Here is a 22,819-nt window from a genome sequence, read left to right on the forward strand (position 1 = left end):
ACATTTTGCAGATGGGCATTTGGTGTGGATGCAGACGAACTTTGGTCATTCATTTCTTTCAATCCAGCCTTCCTTTATCTTTCAACTCTAAATTTACTCATGTAACTAGATCGGCAGTCCTTATGCCATGAGGACGGTTGAGGTGAGTCCGCTCGAAGCATTTCAGGAAGTCGATCGGTTTCTTCTCGGAAATTGTCATTATGTAATTCCGACCGGAGTTGCCTAAAAGAATAAACTGACTGGAGCCCATCACTGCTGACTGTCATGAGCTTTTGCTTCTTGTCTTTCTGGCATATGAGGCATAACTGTGGCTCCAGTGACACTGGTCTTTTTCGAGTACGGTCTGTGCCTTCAGCCATGTTTTCAGTCACCGGTAGATCAATTCAGACCTGGAATAAAAAAGAGAGTCGATTATACCATCGTTAGTAATTACAATGACATACAAAGATGTTCACATCAAATATTCCATTACAGCATATTGGACATATCTGAAAAAAAAACTGCAAAGTAAGAAAATTATTCATGGACACTGAGGATCAACCTGCTTGTGGATCGGATCTTATCTGGTCGACGAATTATTCAATGTTAAAAACAACTATTTTAGAAATAAATATGAGTTTCAAGGAGTTTATTCACATTTTATTTCAAAACTGAATATGGCATTGGATTCCCCATATATGAAAACCTACAAAAGCACATTTCATTCAAGTTTCTACCTTGTTTAGTCAAAAAGATATGTAGATAAATACATTTCAGCCTGGTGGTGGTGGCCATCTTGGATTTCTCAATTTTGAGGCATTATCGGCCATTTTTGCGCTGGGCATACAGCAGATTTGAGTTCAGCACCCCTCAATACCCCTAAAACTAAAAACATTGTGTGCCCTAAATTAACATGATTTGCCTTCAGCACTTTAAATATGCACATTTTCAGAAAATTGACCCAGTCTGTGGATGATGGACCCAGATTGCGTATGTCATATTCCCATAAGGAAGCGATTCGTTGCTGGGTATTTTTGCTAGTGTGTGTATATATAGATCTTTGTTTTTTTTTGTTTTTTTACTCAGCTTTAAGTAAGGCTGTTCTTCCTCTTTGTCCATTTTGCCAAATAATTAAACATAACTTTTTCTACTATTCCAACAATTATGTTGAGTGAAGAAAATATTAAGGAATGTGGCCAAAAGTGTAACTTTATTCAGTGAAATGATAATTAACCAGCGGGAATTGAGTGCAATGAAAATAATTAACCAGCAGGATTGACATGAAGGCTTTCGTAGTCGCAAACGGCACGAAAAACCCAGATAGAACGACTGGCTGTCCAATACTTACCCATCACTTTACTTATGGATATTGTAAAAATGCGAGCTTCAGTGTTCAGGTTGTAGAAAGGATAAACGGAAATGGCCGAAAAAAGAATGGGATGAAAGATAAAACAATCACACAATTGTATAAGCGTAGAGAACTTTTCTGGATTAAAGAATTAGGATCTGCCTACTCTTATGGATTAAATCAAATAATCAATGATACATATACACAGCATAATGGACAAAACATAATCGTCTCTGTTTTTAACACCTTAACACGAGACTCTCAGACACAGAGTACATAATTATGGATGCAGATGTCCAGTTACAGACACACCACAACAAATCGTAAATGAGTGGTTCGATCTTAACAAATCAAATGTGTACATTACTTAACATCAGCAGAGTTAAGATCAATACTATCAACTGAAAGAAGTTTGGCAAATCGTGAACAGATTAATGGAAGAGGACGATCAAGAGGAACTCCCAATCCAACACTTGGGAGCAATTCTGGACATGATTGATCATAAAATGTACAAAGAGAAACCTAAAAAAGTGAATCGTAGAAAAGACAATGACATCATCAAAATTATGTTTGATAACAAAGGGGTGGAAATGATAAATATCGAGAAAATACTTCAACATAAGGAAGTGTGGAGTAAACTTCCAGAAACAATACAACAGAGAGAGCGACCAAGAGTTGTGTACACTTTGGGAAATTCAATTCGGGGAAAGATCTTCAACTACAAGGACACTGTACAATCTATAGATGTAGAGGAATGGTTAAATAACATCATTGTAATTGTGAACATTCTGCATTCAAAGATCCACAGCATAAACACGTCATCACAGGTGATCTCAGAATAGTGAAAGATAAAAGATTACGTGCGTTACTTACAAAAGGACCAAATTATAGAGAAAACAAAAGAATAAACTGGAATAAAGCAAAGGAACCTACAATGATGGGACTGGGCGAATGGATGAAAGAACAAATTGATAAACATGAAGTACCAAACACACAAATGGCTTTATGGTTGGAGGAGGTAGAGAAACATGTGAAAAGGAGAGTTGTTGATTTGAAAAGAAAAGTTCGAATCAATAATCCAAAGGCAATTTTAAACAATCCAGAGACACGTGATTGCTTAAGGCAGCTTCAAGCACAACATGTTATTGTTCCAATTGACAAAGCAAATAATAATATCGCATTTGTATGAAAAACATTCTACATTCAAACACTTTTGGAAGAATTGGGCCTCGACACGGGAATTTCAAAGACCTACAAAATAAGTAACGATAACAAAACAGACTTGATACAACACCATACAAATCACTCAACGGTGAGAAGACTGCGAGTTCCGGGTAAACACCATGAATTACCGTTCATTTACTGGATCCCAAAAATGCACAAACTCCCTTGTAAGATGAGGTTCATCATCGCAAGTAGAGAATGTAGCTTGAAACCTTTGTCGGGCAGTGTAACAGCGGCAATGAAACGAATCTATAAATGCTTTAACAACTACCATGAAAAAGTGAAGTTTTATTCTGGTATTAAGAAATTCTGGACCATTGACAATTCCAAACCGGTAATCGACAGTGTCCACAACATTAATAACAAGAAAAAGAGCAATCAGAGATTGCAAACCCTCGCCAGGATGTATTTTCAGTGGTTTTTAAGGCTTTTGTGTTAAAACAAATATGGCGGCCGAATCACTTGACCGATGACGTCATCATTTTTTTTTTCTCCACCAGGTTATGCCGACATGGCCCTCAAGAAATTTCATCATGATCGGATGAAGTTTTGTACTTGTCGAATTATGACGTCATAATGGAGGCACCTATGACATCATCATTAACATATTTTATTCCCCATGGAGAGTTCTTTACAATGAGCCGTGTCAATTTTTTCAATTCAGCGCTTTCCGAGATATAGAGGTGCAAATGTTTTCGATTTTTCCAAGATGGCGGCCGAACCACTGACCGATGACGTCATCTATCTATAATTCCAGTAATCTCTGTGTGTTTGTTTGTACGTTTGTATGTTTGTTTGTCTGTGACCGCTGTTTCTCGACAACCACGGGTCCGATATACTTTAAACTTGCCAGGTATATTGCTGGGGACCCGAGGATGTGCCTTTTCAAGGTTTCATATTAATCGGACAATTACTTACCGAGCTATGTCCAAAAAACGATTCAACCAATCAGAGAGCAGCGAGCTATCGCGTGTGCCGAACGTGGCGAACACACTCTGCCTCGGATGGCACATTTGAGAGCGTATTCATTTATTTCACGTTTGCAAACTATGTTGCCGCTATGTTGGCGTTAAACTATGTTTTAAAACTAATAAAAACCATTTCATCTAAATAGAGGGGGGGGGGGGGGGGGATTGTCACTGTACTCGCAAGCCGTTCGCCGTTCGCTTTGGCGTTGCGAATGGACCAACACATTTCATGGACCAAACCATTTCATGTAAAGCGTTCGCCGTTCGCTTTGGCGTTGCGAATGAACCAAAACATTTCATGTAAATAGAGGGGGGGATATAATTTTAGATATAGATATAGTACGGGCATGCCCTAGTAATTATAATTTAAAAATTCTACAGGTGGAGTTGCATCTACGGTGAAAATTTACTGTCAATCGGACCAACGGTTGCAGAGAAAATCATATTTATTCTGTGCAGACAAACAAACAGACAAACGGACTCAAATGCATTACCCTCTCCTCTGGTGAGGGTAACAAGGGTAAGGCAAAATGTCTTTCAACTTTTGATCTTTCCACATTGTTCACAAACATTCCACATGACAAGCTCGTAACCGCATTGGACAGACCGGTAGATAAAGCATTTGCAGGAGGTAATAAAGTATACATTAATGTATATAAAAACAGAGCACACTGGTCTGTTGAGGATAATCAATATTCATGCAGTTTTTTCAAAAAGTAAACTCAAAGAAAGTATTCGATTTCTGCTGAACAACAGTTTCTTTACATTTGGCAACAAGATACTCCAGCAGACAGTGGGCATACCCATGGGTTTAGATCCCAAGATACTCCAGCAGACAGTGGGCATACCCATGGGTTCAGATCCCAAGATACTCCAGCAGACAGTGGGCATACCCATGGGTTCAGATCCCATGATACTCCAGCAGACAATGGGGATACCCATGGGTTTAGATCCCAAGATACTCCAGCAGACAGTGGGCATACCCATGGGTTTAGATCCCAAGATACTCCAGCAGACAGTGGGCATACCCATGGGTTCAGATCCCATGATACTCCAGCAGACAGTGGGGATACCCATGGGTTTAGATCCCAAGATACTCCAGCATACAGTGGGGATACCCATGGGTTTAGATCCCAAGATACTCCAGCAGACAGTGGGCATACCCATGGGTTCAGATCCCATGATACTCCAGCAGACAGTGAGCATACCCATGGGTTTAGATCCCAAGATACTCCAGCACACAGTGGGGATACCCATGGGTTTAGATCCCAAGATACTCCAGCACACAGTGGGGATACCCATGGGTTTAGATCCCAAGATACTCCAGCACACAGTGGGGATACCCATGGGTTCAGATCCAATGACACTCCAGCAGACAGTGGGGATACCCATGGGTTTAGATCCCAAGATACTCCCGCATACAGTGGGGACACCCATGGGTTTAGATCCTATGACACTCCAGCAGACAGTGGGGATACCCATGGGTTTAGATCCCATGATACTCCAGCAGACAGTGGGGATACCCATGGGTTTAGATCCTATGACACTCCAGCAGACAGTGGGGATACCCATGGGTTTAGATCCTATGACACTCCAGCAGACAGTGGGGATACCCATGGGTTTAGATCCCATGATACTCCAGCAGACAGTGGGGATACCCATGGGTTTAGATCATATGACACTCCAGCAGACAGTGGGGATACCCATGGGTTTAGATCCCAAGATACTCCAGCATACAGTGAGGATACCCATGGGTTTAGATCCTATGACACTCCAGCACACAGTGGGCATACCCATGGGTTCAGATCCCATGATACTCCAGCAGACAGTGGGGATACCCATGGGTTTAGATCCCAAGATACTCCAGCACACAGTGGGGATACCCATGGGTTCAGATCCTATGACACTCCAGCAGACAGTGGGGATACCCATGGGTTTAGATCCCAAGATACTCCAGCATACAGTGGGGATACCGGGTTTAGATCCCAAGATACTCCAGCACACAGTGGGGATACCCATGGGTTCAGATCCCATGATACTCCAGCACACAGTGGGGATACCCATGGGTTTAGATCCCAAGATACTCCAGCACACAGTGGGGATACCCATGGGTTTAGATCCCAAGATACTCCAGCAGACAGTGGGGATACCCATGGGTTTAGATCCCAAGATACTCCAGCACACAGTGGGGATACCCATGGGTTCAGATCCCAAGATAGTCCAGCACACAGTGGGGATACCCATGGGTTTAGATCCCAAGATACTCCAGCACACAGTGGGGATACCCATGGGTTCCGATCCCAAGATACTCCAGCAGACAGTGGGCATACCCATGGGTCTAGATCCCAAGATACTCCAGCACACAGTGGGGATACCCATGGGTTTAGATCCCAAGATACTCCAGCAGACAGTGGGGATACCCATGGGTTTAGATCCCAAGATACTCCAGCACACAGTGGGGATACCCATGGGTTTAGATCCCAAGATACACCAGCACACAGTGGGGATACCCATGGGTTTAGATCCCAAGATACTGCAGCACACAGTGGGGATACCCATGGGGTTTTTTTTTCTATACAGAATCGAGGCTCGTGGAAGAGCCAACACATTGAACATGAAAACATGCACAGACACATAAAACATGCAATGCAGGGAGCGGGAGACAGGAGGGGGTGGGGGAGCCGTTGACAAGAGGGGAGAGAGGGAAGCACAGAAGCACAACAACAGTGGAGAACAAGGACGTCGTCATATGTCATGTGGTGCAGGCACAATCTTGGAAAAACTGAAAAACGTTGCACCTCTATTTCTCGGAAACCGCTCCATGGAAGAAATTTAAACGTGGCTCAATTATAAAGAACTCTGCATGGCGAATAAGTGTTGTTAACGATGATGTCATTGGTGCCTTAATTATGACGTCACAATTCGACAGGGATAACACTTCGTCTGATCATTTTGAAATTTCTTGAGAGTGATCTACGCTATAATTATATTAGATAATATAAATTTATGATGTCATCGCTCACATGGTCTGGTAGCTATATTGGATCAAAGAAAAAAACCCTTCAAAAAGAGAAGAGTTGGATCGCACCAAGTTGACTGCACAGGGTAAGATTTCTATGTAGTTTGTTTTATTGCGGTCATAGGAGTAAGAATAACTCCTAAGACCGCACACTTGCAGTGGAAGCTCTGTGGCACAGAGTTGATGACAACAATAACTTGTGATATTACAATACAGAGTATTGCTACTCTCGCCAGAAGACAGGGTATTGCATTTGGGTCCGTTTGTTTGTTTGTTTGTTACCTGCAGAATGGAAATTGTTTTCAAGTTTATTGGTTTGTCGTGTATGTTATCCTGGCTGTTTTTCTTTTCTGTTAGTCTGTATGTCCATCGCTTACAGGCTACAACTTTAAACCGATCTTCACGAAATTTAACCACATGGTAGAGTTGGTCTTAAGGAAGAGGTCTTTTGATTTTGAGGTCAAAAGGTCAATATAAGCCAAAGGCCAACAACTTTGTCAAATTTATAAATTTCTAAAATCCTCAATTTTCATCCAATTGATTTGAAATTTGAAGAGAATTTGCACATCACGTAAATGAATTCAACCACCAATTATTTTTAAGGTCAACAAAGGCCAAAGGTCAACAACTTAGGTGCAATTTACAAAATCCTCAATTTTCATCTGAATGACTTGAAATTTAAACAGGATTTGCATATTTGGTCATTGAATTCAACCACCAATTATTTTATCTTTTTGTCCAATCAAATTTGTGGTGAGGAACAAGTTTACCAATAAGACCCCAAGGACACAGAGGACCCTAAAGACCTTTTATACCCTTGAGACCTTTACACTCCTTAAGTCTCTTTAACCCTTGGATGCAGTGATTGGGCCTCGGAGGCTCACAAGGTTTTTTTTGTTGCAAAAACTATGCTGTACAATTTTTTTGGGGGGAATGAGCCTCATTTTCACCGACTTTCATGTTGTTACACAAAATTCATTGAAATGAAAAAAAATTCATTCAGGCTCGTGGGAAAATCTTCATTCTTCACTTATAACCCAAAATCCGACACGAATGCAGGCCTGGGGCCTTCGAGGCCCCGCATAAATGTTGTTGTACTACTATGTTACATCATTATTTTCTTGATATGAGCCTCATTATATGCACCTATAACTTGGTTACAAATAATTCAGTGACAAAAATATGAAAATTTCATTCAGGTTAGTGGGAACATTTGTGGGGCCTCCAAGGCCCAATGGCTGCATAGGTGTAGGGTTTTTGAGTTGTGGTCATATACATTCGAAATAAAAGGATCAGTGAATCATATTTTTTGAGCAAATACCCCTCCATGAGCCTCAACTTTTTAGAGAAAAAAAAGTTGAAAAACCAAGAACAAAAATTATTTTTCGCAAAAAAAAAAGATTCATGACTTGTATGGGATTCTTTCAAATAATAGGATCAATGATTCACATTTTCTGAGCAAATACACATCCATGAGCATTAGGGTGGTCCAAAAATTTGAAGATTGGATTTTCATTTCTCCAAAGCCTGCCTCTATTCCTATTGAAGAAAGTAGTTTGTGGTGAAAATTTGAGCTTGATTGGACAATATTTAGAGGTTGCTCAAAATGTTGACAAATTGTAATGAATAATAAGATACAGAATTTTTAGCATCATGCATCAATTTCTTAGATAATTATCTATTTTCAATTACTCAAATTATTGTTGGCTTGCACTTGTCTTCAATGGTATGACCAAGAGATTTGTGCAAAAGCATTGGCCACAAACATAGCACGCCGATCTGAGAGATTTACTCTGTCCAGAGTTGCCACTATTGCTGGAGTGATCACCTCGATGATCACTTTTGATCACGATGATGATCACATGGAGCCTTTTTCGCCTGTTTGGCAGAAGATGGACTTTGGAGTTTGAATTCATTGTCCCCTGAATCGGAGCTTTCAATCTCAGACTCATCATCATCATCAACCACAGCCGATGTTGATGGAACAGATTGCATTGCTGTTAGAGTCTCAGCAGCATGTTTCTTCTTTCTTTTGTCTTCATTCTCAAGCCTGATACGCTTTCTGTTCTCCTTCACTGACAGAGTGTTGTCCACAGATCCCATATGTGAACTTGAGGGATCCTCACGCTGCATGATAAGGAATGCTTTGTCTTCTTCATTCGTCATTTTCTCAAGTGCATCATTTGGCGAGATATCGAGGAGGGATTGAAGATCATCTTTGAACATCTGCTCCTTCACTCTATAGTTTTCGAATGTCTTGGTTCTATTTCTCTTTACCAGTTTGTAGGCATCATACAACTTCAAAAGTTGGCGCTCACAGGAATCTACTCTCTGCACTGGAATTCGTGCTTTCTCCCAGTATGCACACACAGCTTGTACACTAAGGTTGGCACTTTCACGAACTGTATGGTGTTCTTGTATGTCATGGTACACCATTTTCTGCAATGTGTCCTTTGGTTGGTCGTCCCCCACATATTATTTCCTTTTCAGACTTGCCCAGCAACCAAACTGTGGAAGAGCTGCGAGTTTCTGCCATCTGAAAAAAACAGGATAAATTAAAAATGTTATTTTTTGAGCAACCTCTAAATAAGTTCCAATTGACCTCATATTTGGTTCACATGATCTTTATAAACACAGGAACAAGGGCAGCCTTGTGGAGCATGGATGTTTAATAGTATTAAATATTACATAGATCTGTGGACCACCCGAATGAGCATCGACTTGGATTGAAAAAGGATATGAAAGAAAAAAAATCTCTGAAAAAAAAACAAACAAAAAAAACATTACACGAATACATCCGTTGGGCCTCCGAGGCCCAATGGCTGCGTTTATGTCGGATTTTTTACGCCTGCATCTTAGGGTTAAGACCCATTAAGTTCCTTTAGACACCTTAGAGTGTGGGTGACCTTAACACCATTTAGAGGCCTTTCATCTTTCAGTAAGACTAGACAGCTTGGCCCTTGAACATTTGGAGCTTTAGACCACTTGGACCTTTTCGACCCTTTTTTGATACTCGAGAGATTAGATCCTTTCGACCCGTTAAACACTAACGTACCCATTATAGTTTAGACCTTTTTACATCTAGAATCTTTTAACCCAGCATAGAAAATCCAATGGAAGGAAATCTCATTTCCTTTCACAAAGCCCGAAACAAGTGTGTGTCCACCCTCAGGAGAGCCAGGAAACAATATCTCTCCGTTCTCAAGACCGAACTCTCTTATCTGTCTCCCTCTTCCAAATCCTGGTGGCGTCTGGTCAAATCTGTTTCTGGTGTTTGTTCCCCCTCCATCCCCTCCCTTACCTCAAACGGCTACACAGCTGACTCCGCACGTGAAAAAGCTGAATGCCTCAACTCTGTGTTTGCCTCTAAATCTTGTGTCCCAAACCCATCCCTCTCTGTACCCACCATACCCAGTCGTACCCAGCTGCTCCTGGATTCCGTGTCCTTTCCTCCTGACAAGGTGGAAAAGTTTCTGTCAACCCTCGACTCTGATTCTGCAACTGGACCTGACGGCATCAGCCCATGGGTCCTAAAATCCTGTTCTTCCGCTCTTTCACTCCCTCTCTCTGTTCTCTTCACCCTCTCTTTTGCTCAAGGTCAACTGCCATCTGCTTGGAAATCAGCCAACATCACCGCTTTGCACAAAAAAGGTGTAAAAACAGATCCTAGCAACTACAGACCAATCAGCCTTCTCCCAATTATAAGCAAAGTCATGGAATCCATCATTGCTTCGGATATGAAATCTTTCCTCTTCTCCAATGGCTTGATCTCTGATCATCAATTTGGTTTCAGACCAGGTCACTCTACTCTGGACATGCTGCTTCTGCTGTCTCAACAATGGATGGAGGTCCTCAATGCCAAACAGGAAATTAGAGCTGTCTCCCTCGACATATCACGTGCCTTCGATACGGTCTGGCACCCCGCTCTGCTCACCAACCTCTCCTCCTTTGGTATCCATGGAAATCTCCACGCATGGCTGGCGGACTTCCTCTCTAGTCGTAGTCAACGTGTGGCCCTGAATGGGTTTCTCTCATCTCCTCTTCCTGTTCAGACTGGAGTTCCCCAAGGCGGTGTTCTGGGCCCTGTGCTTTTTCTGGTCTTCCTCAATGATCTCTCTGACTCACTTGAAAATCCTCTCTATCTCTTTGTTGATGACTCCACTCTCTGCCGCTCCATTCCTCATCCCTCAGATCGGCAGTCCGCAGCCTCCTCACTCTCTGCAGACCTGGACAAAATCACAGACTGGGCAAACAAGTGGAACATGTCTTTCAATCCTGACAAATCTCACACTCTTACGATGTCTCTCCGAAAAGACCGACTGGACAACCCTCCCATCTACTTTCTGAATAATCCTCTCCAAGAAGTTCTGTCACTCAAGCTTTTGGGTCTCACTATCTGCCATGATCTTTCCTGGGAAAACCACATTTCCAAGCTGGCCTCCAAAGCCAGTCACCGACTGGGCACCCTCCGTCATGCGAAGTCCTTCCTTGGCACACCTGAGCTCACCACATACAAGGCTTTCATCCGCAGCTCAATGGAGTACTGCTCTCCCCTCTGGACTGGTGCTCCTGCCTCACACCTAGCTCGTCTTCACGCTGTTGAAACCAAAGCGTTCAGAATCATTGGAATCTCCCGCGATGACGCTATCTCCGAGGGCCTTTCACTTAATCACCGCAGGCAGGTTGGTGGTCTTTCCATCTTCTACCGACTCCTCTCCGGCCTTGCTCCCCCAGCTCTCTCTGGGCTCTGTCCCCCAAATATTCCTGCAGGTCGCACAAGATCTGCCTGCAACCCTCTTATGGTTAAACTGCCAAAATCAAGACTCTCTGCTCACCTTCACTCCTTCATTCCTCTTTTCTCCCGCCTCTGGAACAAACTCCCTCACTCTCTTCAATCCCACTCCTCCCTCCAGGTCTTTAAAACGGCTGTTCACCACCATCTCTTATCTTCCCCAATCCAAAACCTTGATCTTTTCTACCCCCGCTAATTTCACCCCAAATCCACTTTTTTGAGGTGACTTTTGACTTCTTTCCTGGAAGTCCTTGGCGTCCTTGCGTTTTATACCTATCCTGCCTCCCCCCAGGCCCTCTCCCTCCAAAAACATCTCCCGATGTCCCTGCTCTCAAATGTTGTATTTGTGTGCTTCCTCCCCTTCTCTCCCCATCTTGTCGACAGCTCCCCTTTTTATATACTTTGTTTGCTTGTTTGTTTGATTTGTTTGTTTGATAAATGTTAGCTCTTTCACGAGCCTCGACTCTGTATACAAAAAAACCAAAAAAAAAAACCCTATGGAGTCTACAAGCCGATTCTATCGGCTTCACGCATGCGCCGAAATGTCTACAGGCCGGATTTATCGGCTCTAACCGCATTCAAATTTACCGCACAATTACCGCCTCCTGGATTCGATGTGTGTGTAATGGTTTAATAGTAGACTCCAGAGGGTTAAGCGCACACCATGCATAAAGTATCTTTAGCATCATGCATCTTTAGTCCTCTTGGAAAACGTAGACTATACTTTTTCAGCAAATGATGTGTAAAGTCGACTCTTCAAGGGGGTAGGTACTCTGCCAGTGTGTATTAATTACATTAGACTCTTTAGAACCCAAAGACCCTTTAGACCCTTTTCAACCCTAAGACCCATTAAGACCACAAAAACCTTAAAGACCATAAAGACCCCGAAAACACTCTCAGACCCCTAGAAGATCCTTTATGACCCCTAAAAACTTTTCAGAGCCTTTAGAACCCCAATACCTTTTGAGACCCTTAAGATCCCCTGTAACGCCAAGACAATTTAAGCCCACTAAAACCTTTTAAGACCCCCAATACCTCCATATACCATGTACCCTGATCGGGTTAAGCGCACACCATGCCGAGCATGGTGTGCGCTTAACCCGAGGCATGTCATATTGGAGCGCACACCATTCCTCCTTTTCTCAGGCTACCCCACGCCCACACACACCCTGTCGTCCCCACATACCCTGTTACACTCTTTATAACCCTTAGACCTCTTGGACTCTTTCGAATCCCAAAGACCCTTAGATTCTTTTCTACCCTTTAAACCTTTACAACTTTTCAGACTTTTACACATTTATAACTAGACCATTTAGATCTTTCATTTGTAATCATCGACCTTTAATTTCGTACATCCTTCCATTTATTTGTCACACAAAATGCACCACACAAAAACAAGCCCTGGTGAGGGTCTGCAATCTCTGATTACCCTTTCTTGTTTGATATTGTCACATGACAGAAGTGTGTTGTGCCGGACAGGAACGGCGATGACCCCAAATTACATAGATACGTCCAGCCTCACCGTGGCACCTTGGTGTACGTGCAGCAAGAGCGGAAATCAACGCGATGACTGCGACTCCTTTCTGCAGCTATTCACACGGAACATTTGCCTGCGTGAGTCCACTTGGCAGGAACAATGGCACATGCCAAGCAGAAAATTATTGGCAGCACCGAGAGAACTGTAATAGGTAGAGAAGAGTTTAATTGGATGCAACGGTCCTTTTAAAAATGTGGAACATATCCCTTGGTTCAACGTTCAGGCGCATATGCTTGGCGTCTTGTTAAAACCTCACGGTCATCTTGGGTGCAAAGGGTGCAGAGGGCCATCCACTATAGTTATGCTCTCCCACATGGATGTGTCGTGTCTTCAGAAAGTATTCACACCCCTTCACTTTTTCACATTTTGTTGTTACAGCCTGAATTTAAAATGGATTAAATTGAGATTTTTTTTGTCCCTGATCTACAAAGAATACCCCATAATGTCAAAGTGGAATTGTTTTTTCAAAATGTTTACAAATTAATTAAAAATAAGATACAGAAATATCTAATTTACATAAGTATTCAGCCCCCTGAATCAATACTTCGTAGAAGCACTTTTAGCAGTGATGACAGCTTTGAGTCTTCTTGGGTTTGTCTGTCAGCTTCTTTGCAGATTTGCTCAAGCTCTGTCAAGTTGGATGGGGAGCGTCGGTGAACAGCAATCTCAAGTCTTTCCACAGATTCTCAATGGATTCAAGTCTGGGCGTTGGCTGGGCCACTCAAGGAGTTTCACGTTTTTGTTCTGAAGCCATTCCAGTGTTGCGTTGGCTGTATGCTTGGTCATTGTCCTGTTGCAACGTAAATCTTCATGCAGTCTGAGGTCTTTTGCACTCTGAAACAGGTTGTCTTCAAGGATTTGCCTGAATTTCACTCCATTCATTGTTCCCTCTATCATTACAAGTCTCCCAGGCCCTGCTGCTGAAAAGCATCCCCATAACATGATGCTGACACGACCATGCTTCACGGTAGGGATGGTGTTAGATGGGCGATGAGCTGTGCTTGGTTTCCACCAGACATAGCATTTTGCATTCAGAACAAATAGTTAAATTTCCGTCTCTCCAGCCCACAGAATATTTTACCTCATGCTCTCAGAGTCTTTCACGTGCCTTTTTGCAAATCCAGGTGTGCTGTCATGTGTCTTTTTCTCAGTAGTGGCTTCTGTCTGACCAATCTCCCATAAAGCCTAGAATTGTGAAGTGCTGCAGAGACTGTTGTCCTTCCGGCAGGTTCTCCCATCTCAGCCAAGGAAGCTCTGTAGTTCTGTCAGAGTGGTCATTGGGTTCTTGGTCACCTCCCTGATCAAGATCCTTTTAGCCAGGTTGCTCAGTGTGGTCGGACGGCCAGCTCGAGCAAGAGTCTGGGTAGTTCCATATTTTTCCCATTTCCGAATTATCGAGCTCACTGTGCTCTTGGGAACTTTCAACACTCCAGAAATTATTTTGGACCCTTCCCCAGATCTTTGCCTCTTCACAATTGTATCTTGGAGTTCTATAGACATTTCCTTGGACTTCATGGTAGTGTTTCTGCTCTGACATGCACCGTAAACTGTGGGACCTTATGTAGAAAGGTGTGTTTCTTTTTAAATTATGTCCAATCAATTGAATTGGCCACAGGTGGACTCCAATCAAGTTGTAGAGACATCTCAAGGATGATCAGAGGAAATTAGATGCACCTGAGCTCAATTTGAGTGTCAGAGCAAAGGGGTTGAATACCTATTGACTCAATACATTTCAGCTTTTCATTTTTAATTGTGTAAAAACATTCTAAAAACTTTTTCACTTTGATATTATGAGGTATTATGTGTCGATCAGTGACAAAATAAATCTCAATTCAATCCATTTTAAGTTCAGGCAAAAACAACAAAATGTGAAAAAGTCAAGGGGTGTGAATATTTTCTGAAGAAGCTGCACATCATCATTTTATGGTCGGAGCTGAAAGAAATTACTCTGAAAGTTGTTTCCCTTCAATCAAAACATTGTTGGTTTCCCATTGCAAACTTACAAGTTGTGGTCCTGATACTTGTGATAGAATCTATATTTGCATTTTCTTTAGTTGTGAGTGAAGTACTCACTGTTGATTAATCACAGTACAACATTTCATAATAGCATTGTAACCACCACCCTTACTTGTGGCCTTTTATAACGACATTCCCATGCACTCTCCCATAACCTCGTAATGACACCACTCCTCGCTCTCTGTCTGGTAGGGAATGCAATGCAAGCTTTTGGGAATGGCAGTGAACTTGGAAAAGGAGGATCAAGACTCTCTCCGGTGGCCACGGTGCCCACAACCCTCAGGGAGGACGACAGGAGGGAGTTCAGCTACGAGGACCTCTCAGAGAGCAGAGAGGAGATGCTCGATAGTGAGGAAAACGTCATCCCACCTTTGCACAACGTGAGCAAAACATATTGTACATTTGAGGTACAATCTGAAATGAAAACGTTGTTTTCACACTTTTTATGATGCTCAGCAGACTTTGTTTGATCAGCCAAATACTGAAGAAAGCACTTTCATCACAACAATAAAAATCAGTCCATGGTCCATTCACAGAATCCTCAACATGTCTTTAACTCAATTTCTATTTCTACAACTACCACCGCCCAACATCTCAATGCTTTGTGAGCTTCTGTTCTATGGGCATGACCAAAAAGGCCAAGTCAAAGAAATTATTACTTTCTCATCGGGGCTTTAAGGCGGGCGCCCTACTATTTGGTATTTCCCAGATTTTTGATCTTTTTTGCAATATGGCCGCCACATAGTGAAGCTTAGCAGACCAAAGACTAGCACTACCACCTACACACATCCCATATACCATTAAAATGGCGTTGGTCGTGTACCCGCGACGTCCACATCCACTGCAGCCGTGGCACCGTGTGCCGTACTGTGCGCTTGTACGTACTGAACCGGTACGAGATACATTCGGTCTTGTGCTACTGAGCTGTGTGGTAGCTGGCGACAATGGACGATCCCTGGTCGAACTCCCCATTTGCAATTCGTTCAAAATATCCCCCAGGATCTGAGTTCATTGGAACGCAGTACGAGCGTACCATGGTTTCAACAACTTTGTGCCAGTCTTCCGGATGCATACAGAAATGAAGACCATGGTAAGACCTGGGTCGACTGAACTTCATCAGTAGCTCGACTAAAGCTACGGAGAAAGTTTGTTCTTGAGATTGATAAATGCGCCACAGCTATCACAAGAGCTAGCTAACTTAAGTGTACAAGTTACGTACGTACATGTGTCGAAAACGGCATTCATTGAGTGTGCAGTGCGGCCTGAACGAGTGTACGGTGCGGCCTGAGCGAGGTGCATGGTGCGGCCTGAGCGAGTGCGTGGTGCGGCCTGAACGAGTGTGCGGTGCGGCCTGAACGAGTGTGCGGTGCGGCCTGAGCAAGTAGTGTGGTGTGGCCTGAGCGAGTGTGCGGTGCGGCCTGAATGAGTGTACGGTGCAGCCTGAGCGAGTGTACGGTGCGGCCTGAGCGAGTGTGCGGTGCGGCCTGATCGAGTGTGCGGTGCGGCCTGAGCAGGTGTGCGGTGCGGGCTGAGCGAGTGTGCGGTGCGGCCTGAACGAGTGTGCGGTGTGGCCTGAGCGAGTGTACGGTGCGGCCTGAGCGAGTGTGCGGTGCGGCCTGATCGAGTGTGCGGTGCGGCCTGAGCAGGTGTGCGGTGCGGGCTGAGCGAGTGTGCGGTGCGGCCTGAACGAGTGTGCGGTGTGGCCTGAGCGAGTGTACGGTGCGGCCTGAGCGAGTGTACGGTGCGGCCTGATCGAGTGTGCGGTGCGGGCTGAGCGAGTGTACGGTGCGGGCTGAGCGAGTGTGCGGAGCGGCCTGATCGAGTGTGCGGTGCGGGCTGAGCGAGTGTACGGTGCGGGCTGAGCGAGTGTGCGGAGCGGCCTGATCGAGTGTACGGTGCGGGCTGAGCGAGTGTGCGGTGCGGCCTGATCGAGTGTGCGGTGCGGGCTGAGCGAGTGTACGGTGCGGGCTGAGCGAGTGTGCGGAGCGGCCTGAACGAGTGTGTGGTGTGGCCTGAGCGAGTGTACGGTGCGGCCTGAATGAGTGTACGGTGCGGCCTGAGCGTGTGAGCGGTGCGGGCTGAGCGAGTGTGCGGTGCGGGCTGAGCGAGTGTACGGTGCGGCCTGAGCGAGTGTGCGGTGAGGCATGAGCGAGTGTGCGGTGCGGCCTGAACGAGTGTACGGTGCGGCCTGAGCGTGTGTGCGGTGCGGGCTGAGCGAGTGTGCGGTGCGGGCTGAGCGAGTGTACGGTGCGGCCTGAGCGTGTGTGCGGTGCGGGCTGAGCGAGTGTGCGGTGCGGGCTGAGCGAGTGTGCGGTGCGGCCTGATCGATTGTGCGGTGCGGGCTGAGCGAGTGTGTGGTGCGGGCTGAGCGAGTGTGTGGTGCGGGCTGAGCGAGTGTGCGGTGCGGCCTGATCGAGTGTGCGGTGCGGCCTGAGCGAGTGTACGGTGTGGCCTGAGCGAGTGTACGGTGTGGCCTGAGCGAGTGTATGGTGCGGCCTGAGCGAGTGTGCATTGTGGGCTGAGCGAGTGTGCGGTGCGGCCTGAGCGAGTGAACGGTGCGGTCTGCGCGAGTGTACGGTGTGGCCTGAGCGTGTGTGCGGTGCGGGCTGAGCGAGTGTGCGGTGCGGCCTGAACGAGTGAACGGTGCGGCCTGAGCGAGGGTGCGGTGCGGGCTGAGCGAGTGTGTGGTGCGGGCTGAGCGTGTGTGCGGTGCGGGCTGAGCGAGTGTGCGGTGCGGCCTGAACGAGTGTACGGTGCGGCCTGAGCGTGTGTGCGGTGCGGGCTGAGCGAGTGTGCGGTGCGGGCTGAGCGAGTGTACTGTGCGGCCTGAGCGTGTGTGCGGTGCGGGCTGAGCGAGTGTGCGGTGCGGGCTGAGCGAGTGTGCGGTGCGGCCTGATCGATTGTGCGGTGCGGGCTGAGCGAGTGTGTGGTGCGGGCTGAGCGAGTGTGTGGTGCGGGCTGAGCGAGTGTGCGGTGCGGCCTGATCGAGTGTGCGGTGCGGCCTGAGCGAGTGTACGGTGTGGCCTGAGCGAGTGTACGGTGTGGCCTGAGCGAGTGTATGGTGCGGCCTGAGCGAGTGTGCATTGTGGGCTGAGCGAGTGTGCGGTGCGGCCTGAGCGAGTGAACGGTGCGGTCTGGGCGAGTGTACGGTGTGGCCTGAGCGAGTGTACGGTGTGGCCTGAGCGAGTGTACGGTGCGGCCTGAGCGAGTGTGCGGTGCGGCCTGAGCGTGTGTGCGGTGCGGGCTGAGCGAGTGTGCGGTGCGGCCTGATCGAGTGTGCGGTGAGGCATGAGCGAGTGTGCGGTGCGGCCTGAACGAGTGAACGGTGCGGCCTGAGCGAGTGTACGGTGTGGCCTGAGCGAGTGTACGGTGCGGCCTGGGCGAGTGTACACATTTTGCAACAAAGACAAGGCTGGGTGAATTCACCTGAAATCCAAGGAGAGCAAACAATGATGGCGATCAATTACAGGAAGAACTTTTACAGCAGCTTCGCATTCTGAGATATCAATGAACATGTGTCTGAAGAAGCCATCACACGTACATCTAATAGCTAAAATTATTTGGCACATCCTCCATTTTGACTTCCGGTTTGGGGATTTTTCCACGCTTCATCGAATCTGCAGCTGCCACTTCCACGTCGTCTTAGGGAAGTTTTCTGAATGGGATTTGTCGTGTTTTTCTGTTATAGCTCCGTCTCAGTGTTGCTGTTATAGTGTTATGTCCCGTACAATGGTCCATGATAAATTGTACCTTGATCAACTGTAGTTGTCAAATTTGTTTTTGTGTTGTTCAAGGCCTACCTTAGCCACTCCTCGGATAGTAACTGTGAAAATTCTGTCCCCTTTGTCTCCGAATTCCTAAATTTGCTTCTTACCAAATATTTTACTTCTACCTCCTTAACGTTATCATATTTCCCCTCATCGCTTCAGGAAAATAAAATCAAACGAAAAAAAACCTTTGTTTTTACACTCCACCACAATCTCATTCCACTTTAATTTCCTTCTTTCTGTACTTCCTGCACGTGCTCTTCCTTTTTCTCACTTTTCTCAATATCTCCAAACGGAATCCTCGTTCAATTTAATCGCTTCTTCCTTCTTCCTTTAATCGCTTCTTCCTGGTCTCCTCCAGGTCTCCTCCAGGTCTTTTTCCTTTCCTTCTTCTGCAGCCTCCTCACTCTCTGAAGACCTGGACAAAATCACAGACTGGTCAAACAAGTGGAACATGTCTTTCAATCCTGACAAATCTCACACTCTTACTATGTCTCTCCGAAAAGATCGACTGGACAACCCTCCCATCTACTTTCTCAACAATCCTCTCCAAGAAGTTCTGTCGCTCAAGCTTTTGGGTCTCACTATCTGCCATGATCTTTCTTGGGAAAACCACATTTCCAAGCTGGCCTGCAAAGCCAGTCGCCGACTGGGCATCCTCCGTCGTGCGAAGTCCTTCCTTGGCACACCTGAGCTCCTCACCACATACAAGGCTTTCATCCGCAGCTCAATGGAATACTGTTCCCCCCTTTGGGCTGGTGCTCCTGCCTCACACCTAGCTCGTCTTCACGCTGTTGAAACCAAAGCTTTCAGAATCATTGGAATCTCCCGCGATGAAGCTATCTCTGAGGGCCTTTCACTCACTCACCGCAGGCAGGTAGGTGGTCTTTCTGTCTTCTACCGACTCCTCTCCGGCCTTGCTCCCCCAGCTCTCTCTGTGCTCTGTCCCCCAAATATTCCTACAGGTCGCACAAGATCTGCCAGCAAGCCTCTGATGGTTAAACTGCCGAAATCTCGGCTCTCTGCTCACCTTCACTCCTTCATTCCTCTTTTCTCCCGCCTCTGGAACAAACTCCCACACTCCCTTCAATCCCACTCCTCCCTCCAGGTCTTTAAAACAGCTGTTCACCACCATCTCTTATCTTCCCCCATCTAAAACCTTGATCTTTTCTACCCCCACTAATTCACCCCAGATCCACCTTGTTTGTAATTCCAACTTCTTTCCTGGTAGTCCTGGCAGTGTCCATATGTTTTATGCCTCTCCCACCCCCTTTCCCATGCCTCCCCCCAAAGCCCTCTCCCTCCCACAGATCTCTCGATGTCTCCATGTATCGGTTCCTGCTCTCAAATGTTGTGTTTGTGTCCTTCCCCCTCTCTCCCCATCTTGTCTACCGCTCCCGATGTTATTTGTTTTATGTGTCGGTTTGTCGGTTATGTGTCGGTTTGTCGGTTATGTGTCGGTTTGTCGGTTTGTCTTTCTGTGTGATAAATGTTCGCTCTTTCACGAGCATCGATCTTGTATACAAACAAACAAACAAACAAAAAAAAAAAAAAAAAAAAAAAAAAAGCTTTTTTTTTTTTTTTTAATGCTTTACCTATCACCCCACCCACTCAAACCTCCCCATCATCCCACCCACTCAAACCTCCCCATCACCCCACCCACTCAAACCTCCCCATCATCCCACCCACTCAAACCTCCCCATCACCCCACCCACTCAAACCTCCCCATCACCCCACCCAAACCTCCCCATCACCCCACCCACTCAAACCTCCCCATCACCCCACCCACTCAAACCTCCCCATCACCCCACCCACTCATACCTCCCCATCACCCCACCCACTCAAACCTCCCCATCACCCCACCCACTCAAACCTTCCCATCCCCCCACCCACTCAAACCTCCCCATCATCCCACCCACTCAAACCTCCCCATCACCCCACCCACTTAAACCTCCCCATCATCCCACCCACTCAAACCTCCCCATCACCCCACCCACTCAAACCTCCCCATCATCCCACCCACTCAAACCTCCCCATCATCCCACCCACTTAAACCTCCCCATCACCCCACCCACTTAAACCTCCCCATAACCCCACCCACTCAAACCTCCCCATCACCCCACCCACTCAAACCTCCCCATCACCCCACCCACTCAAACCTCCCCATCACCCCACCCACTCAAACCTCCCCATCACCCCACCCACTCAAACCTCCACATCACCCCACCCACTCAAACCGCCCCATCACCCCACCCACTCAAACCGCCCCATCACCCCACCCACTCAAACTTCCCCATCACCCCACCCACTTAAACCTTGCCATCAACCTGCCCCCGCAAAGCCCCACCTCCCCCCACAGTCCTGCCGCTTCGGAAAGCCTCCTCCCCTGTCTTATCCGGCCTGACTTATCCGGCCTGACTTATCCGGCCTGACTTATCCGGCCTGTGTTATCCGGCCTGACTTAGCCGGCCTGACTAATCCGGCCTGACTTATCCGGCCTGTCTTATCCGGCCTGACTTAGCCGGCCTGACTTATCCGGCCTGACTTATCCGGCCTGACTAATCCGGCCCGACTTATCCGGTCTGACTTATCCCCCCAATGTACAATTTAGATTAAACCTCAATCTCAATTGAACATTATTTGGTACATTCAATCCTGTTACTATAGCAACAGCCCGTCTCCAAGTAAACTACGCAAAGGAAGTTTGTTTTCCAGCTGCTCAAGCTGCCAGGAAAACCAAACTTTCATGAAGGCTTTTCCAAGCACACTTGCGTTTCCATTAGGTGCAGAGCTCGATGTCCCTGTTGTTGGCGGACCCCAAAACAACCTTTCTTATACCAAGAACATCAAGTGCAAGAAATTATGCAATTCCACCAATGTTGCGTCCACTGCGTTGGACTCTGGGCCTGTAACAGCCCGGACATTTCAGAGGCATTTTTTACCATAACACCATAACTTTCTCTCTCTCCTCAATGTCACGTGTAACTGCAGATCAACTTTCCCACTCGATAACACAAAAGCATTCACTGATGTTATTGTGCACGAGAGACATTTTATTCCGGTGGTGTATTGCTAGCTCGGCCTCACCTGAAGTGGGAAAGCAATGTTGTCATTATTTTCATATTCCTCTGGGGAACATGAGAGCATACATGAATAATTGGGAGGGTACTTTCAATGTGGTCCTCAACCAGGACAGAGATGTAGAATCTGTTCAGGGTAGCAGAACACAATGGCCTATTTGGAAACCACCTACAACATCTTTCATGACTGCAAGCAAGTGCCATTAGATAGGACAGGTGGCACAATGTCCCCTCAGAGTGACAGATACCTGTCGAGCACCGTGGTGACGGTTTATCTTCTGGTACGGTATCGACACCAAAGGAAACCGTTCAAAGAGGAGTTCGCATTCTCTGAGCTATCCGATCAACATCCATGTAGAGATTCTATTTCAAGGGATTATGAAGGATTGAAACCAATCGGGGAGGATAACGAGCCAATAGAGCTAAGGTGAAACAGGTGAGATATGATCATGTTTGCAAGCAGGTGCTAAAGCCTTAAAGTGTATTGTGTGCGTTACATTGAGCAGCCAAGGGATATGGAGGCAATCCAACAGGAATAAAGTTACAGTAATGGATCCCAGAGATCACGACATGGCAGAAGGACTAAAAGCATTTCAGCAAAATCAAATGTGTGAAAATGGAATGTGTGAAAATGGAATGTGTGAAAATGAAATGTGTGAAAATGAAATGTGTGAAAATGAAATGTGTGAAAATGAAATGTGTGAAAATGAAATGTGTGAAAATGAAATGTGTGAAAATCAAAAGTGTGAAAATGAAATGTGTGAAAATGAAATGTGTGAAAATGAAATGTGTGAAAATGAAATGTGTGAAAAGGAAATGTGTGAAAAGGAAATGTGTGAAAATCAAATGTGTAAAAATCAAATGTGTGAAAATCAAATGTGTGAAAATCAAATGTGTGAAAATGAAATGTGTGAATATCAAATGTGTGAAAATCAAGTGTGAAAATCAAATGTGTGAAAATCAAATGTGTGAAAATGAAATGTGTGAAAATCATATGTATGAAAATGAAATGTGTGAAAATGAAATGTGTGAAAATGAAATGTGTGAAAATGAAATGTGTGAAAATGAAATGTGTGAAAATCAAATGTG

At 45.7% G+C, this 22,819-nt stretch overlaps 1 protein-coding gene across 2 annotated transcripts in view; it reads left to right on the plus strand.

Annotated features, from left to right (window-relative positions):
• LOC137420554 (GDNF family receptor alpha-4) overlaps window positions 1-22,819 on the plus strand; it is an 80,204-nt gene that overhangs the window by 51,821 nt on the left and 5,564 nt on the right. For both annotated transcript variants that reach the window (XM_068105703.2, XM_068105702.2), the window contains exons 6-7: window positions 12,810-12,944; window positions 15,076-15,263. In XM_068105703.2, the coding sequence (XP_067961804.2) occupies window positions 12,810-12,944; window positions 15,076-15,263 (323 nt within the window). The remainder of the gene's footprint in view (window positions 1-12,809; window positions 12,945-15,075; window positions 15,264-22,819) is intronic.

This window comes from Myxine glutinosa, chromosome 2 (genome assembly GCF_964187855.1).
Source record: "Myxine glutinosa chromosome 2, kmMyxGlut1.1, whole genome shotgun sequence".
Classification (NCBI taxonomy): domain Eukaryota; kingdom Metazoa; phylum Chordata; class Myxini; order Myxiniformes; family Myxinidae; genus Myxine; species Myxine glutinosa.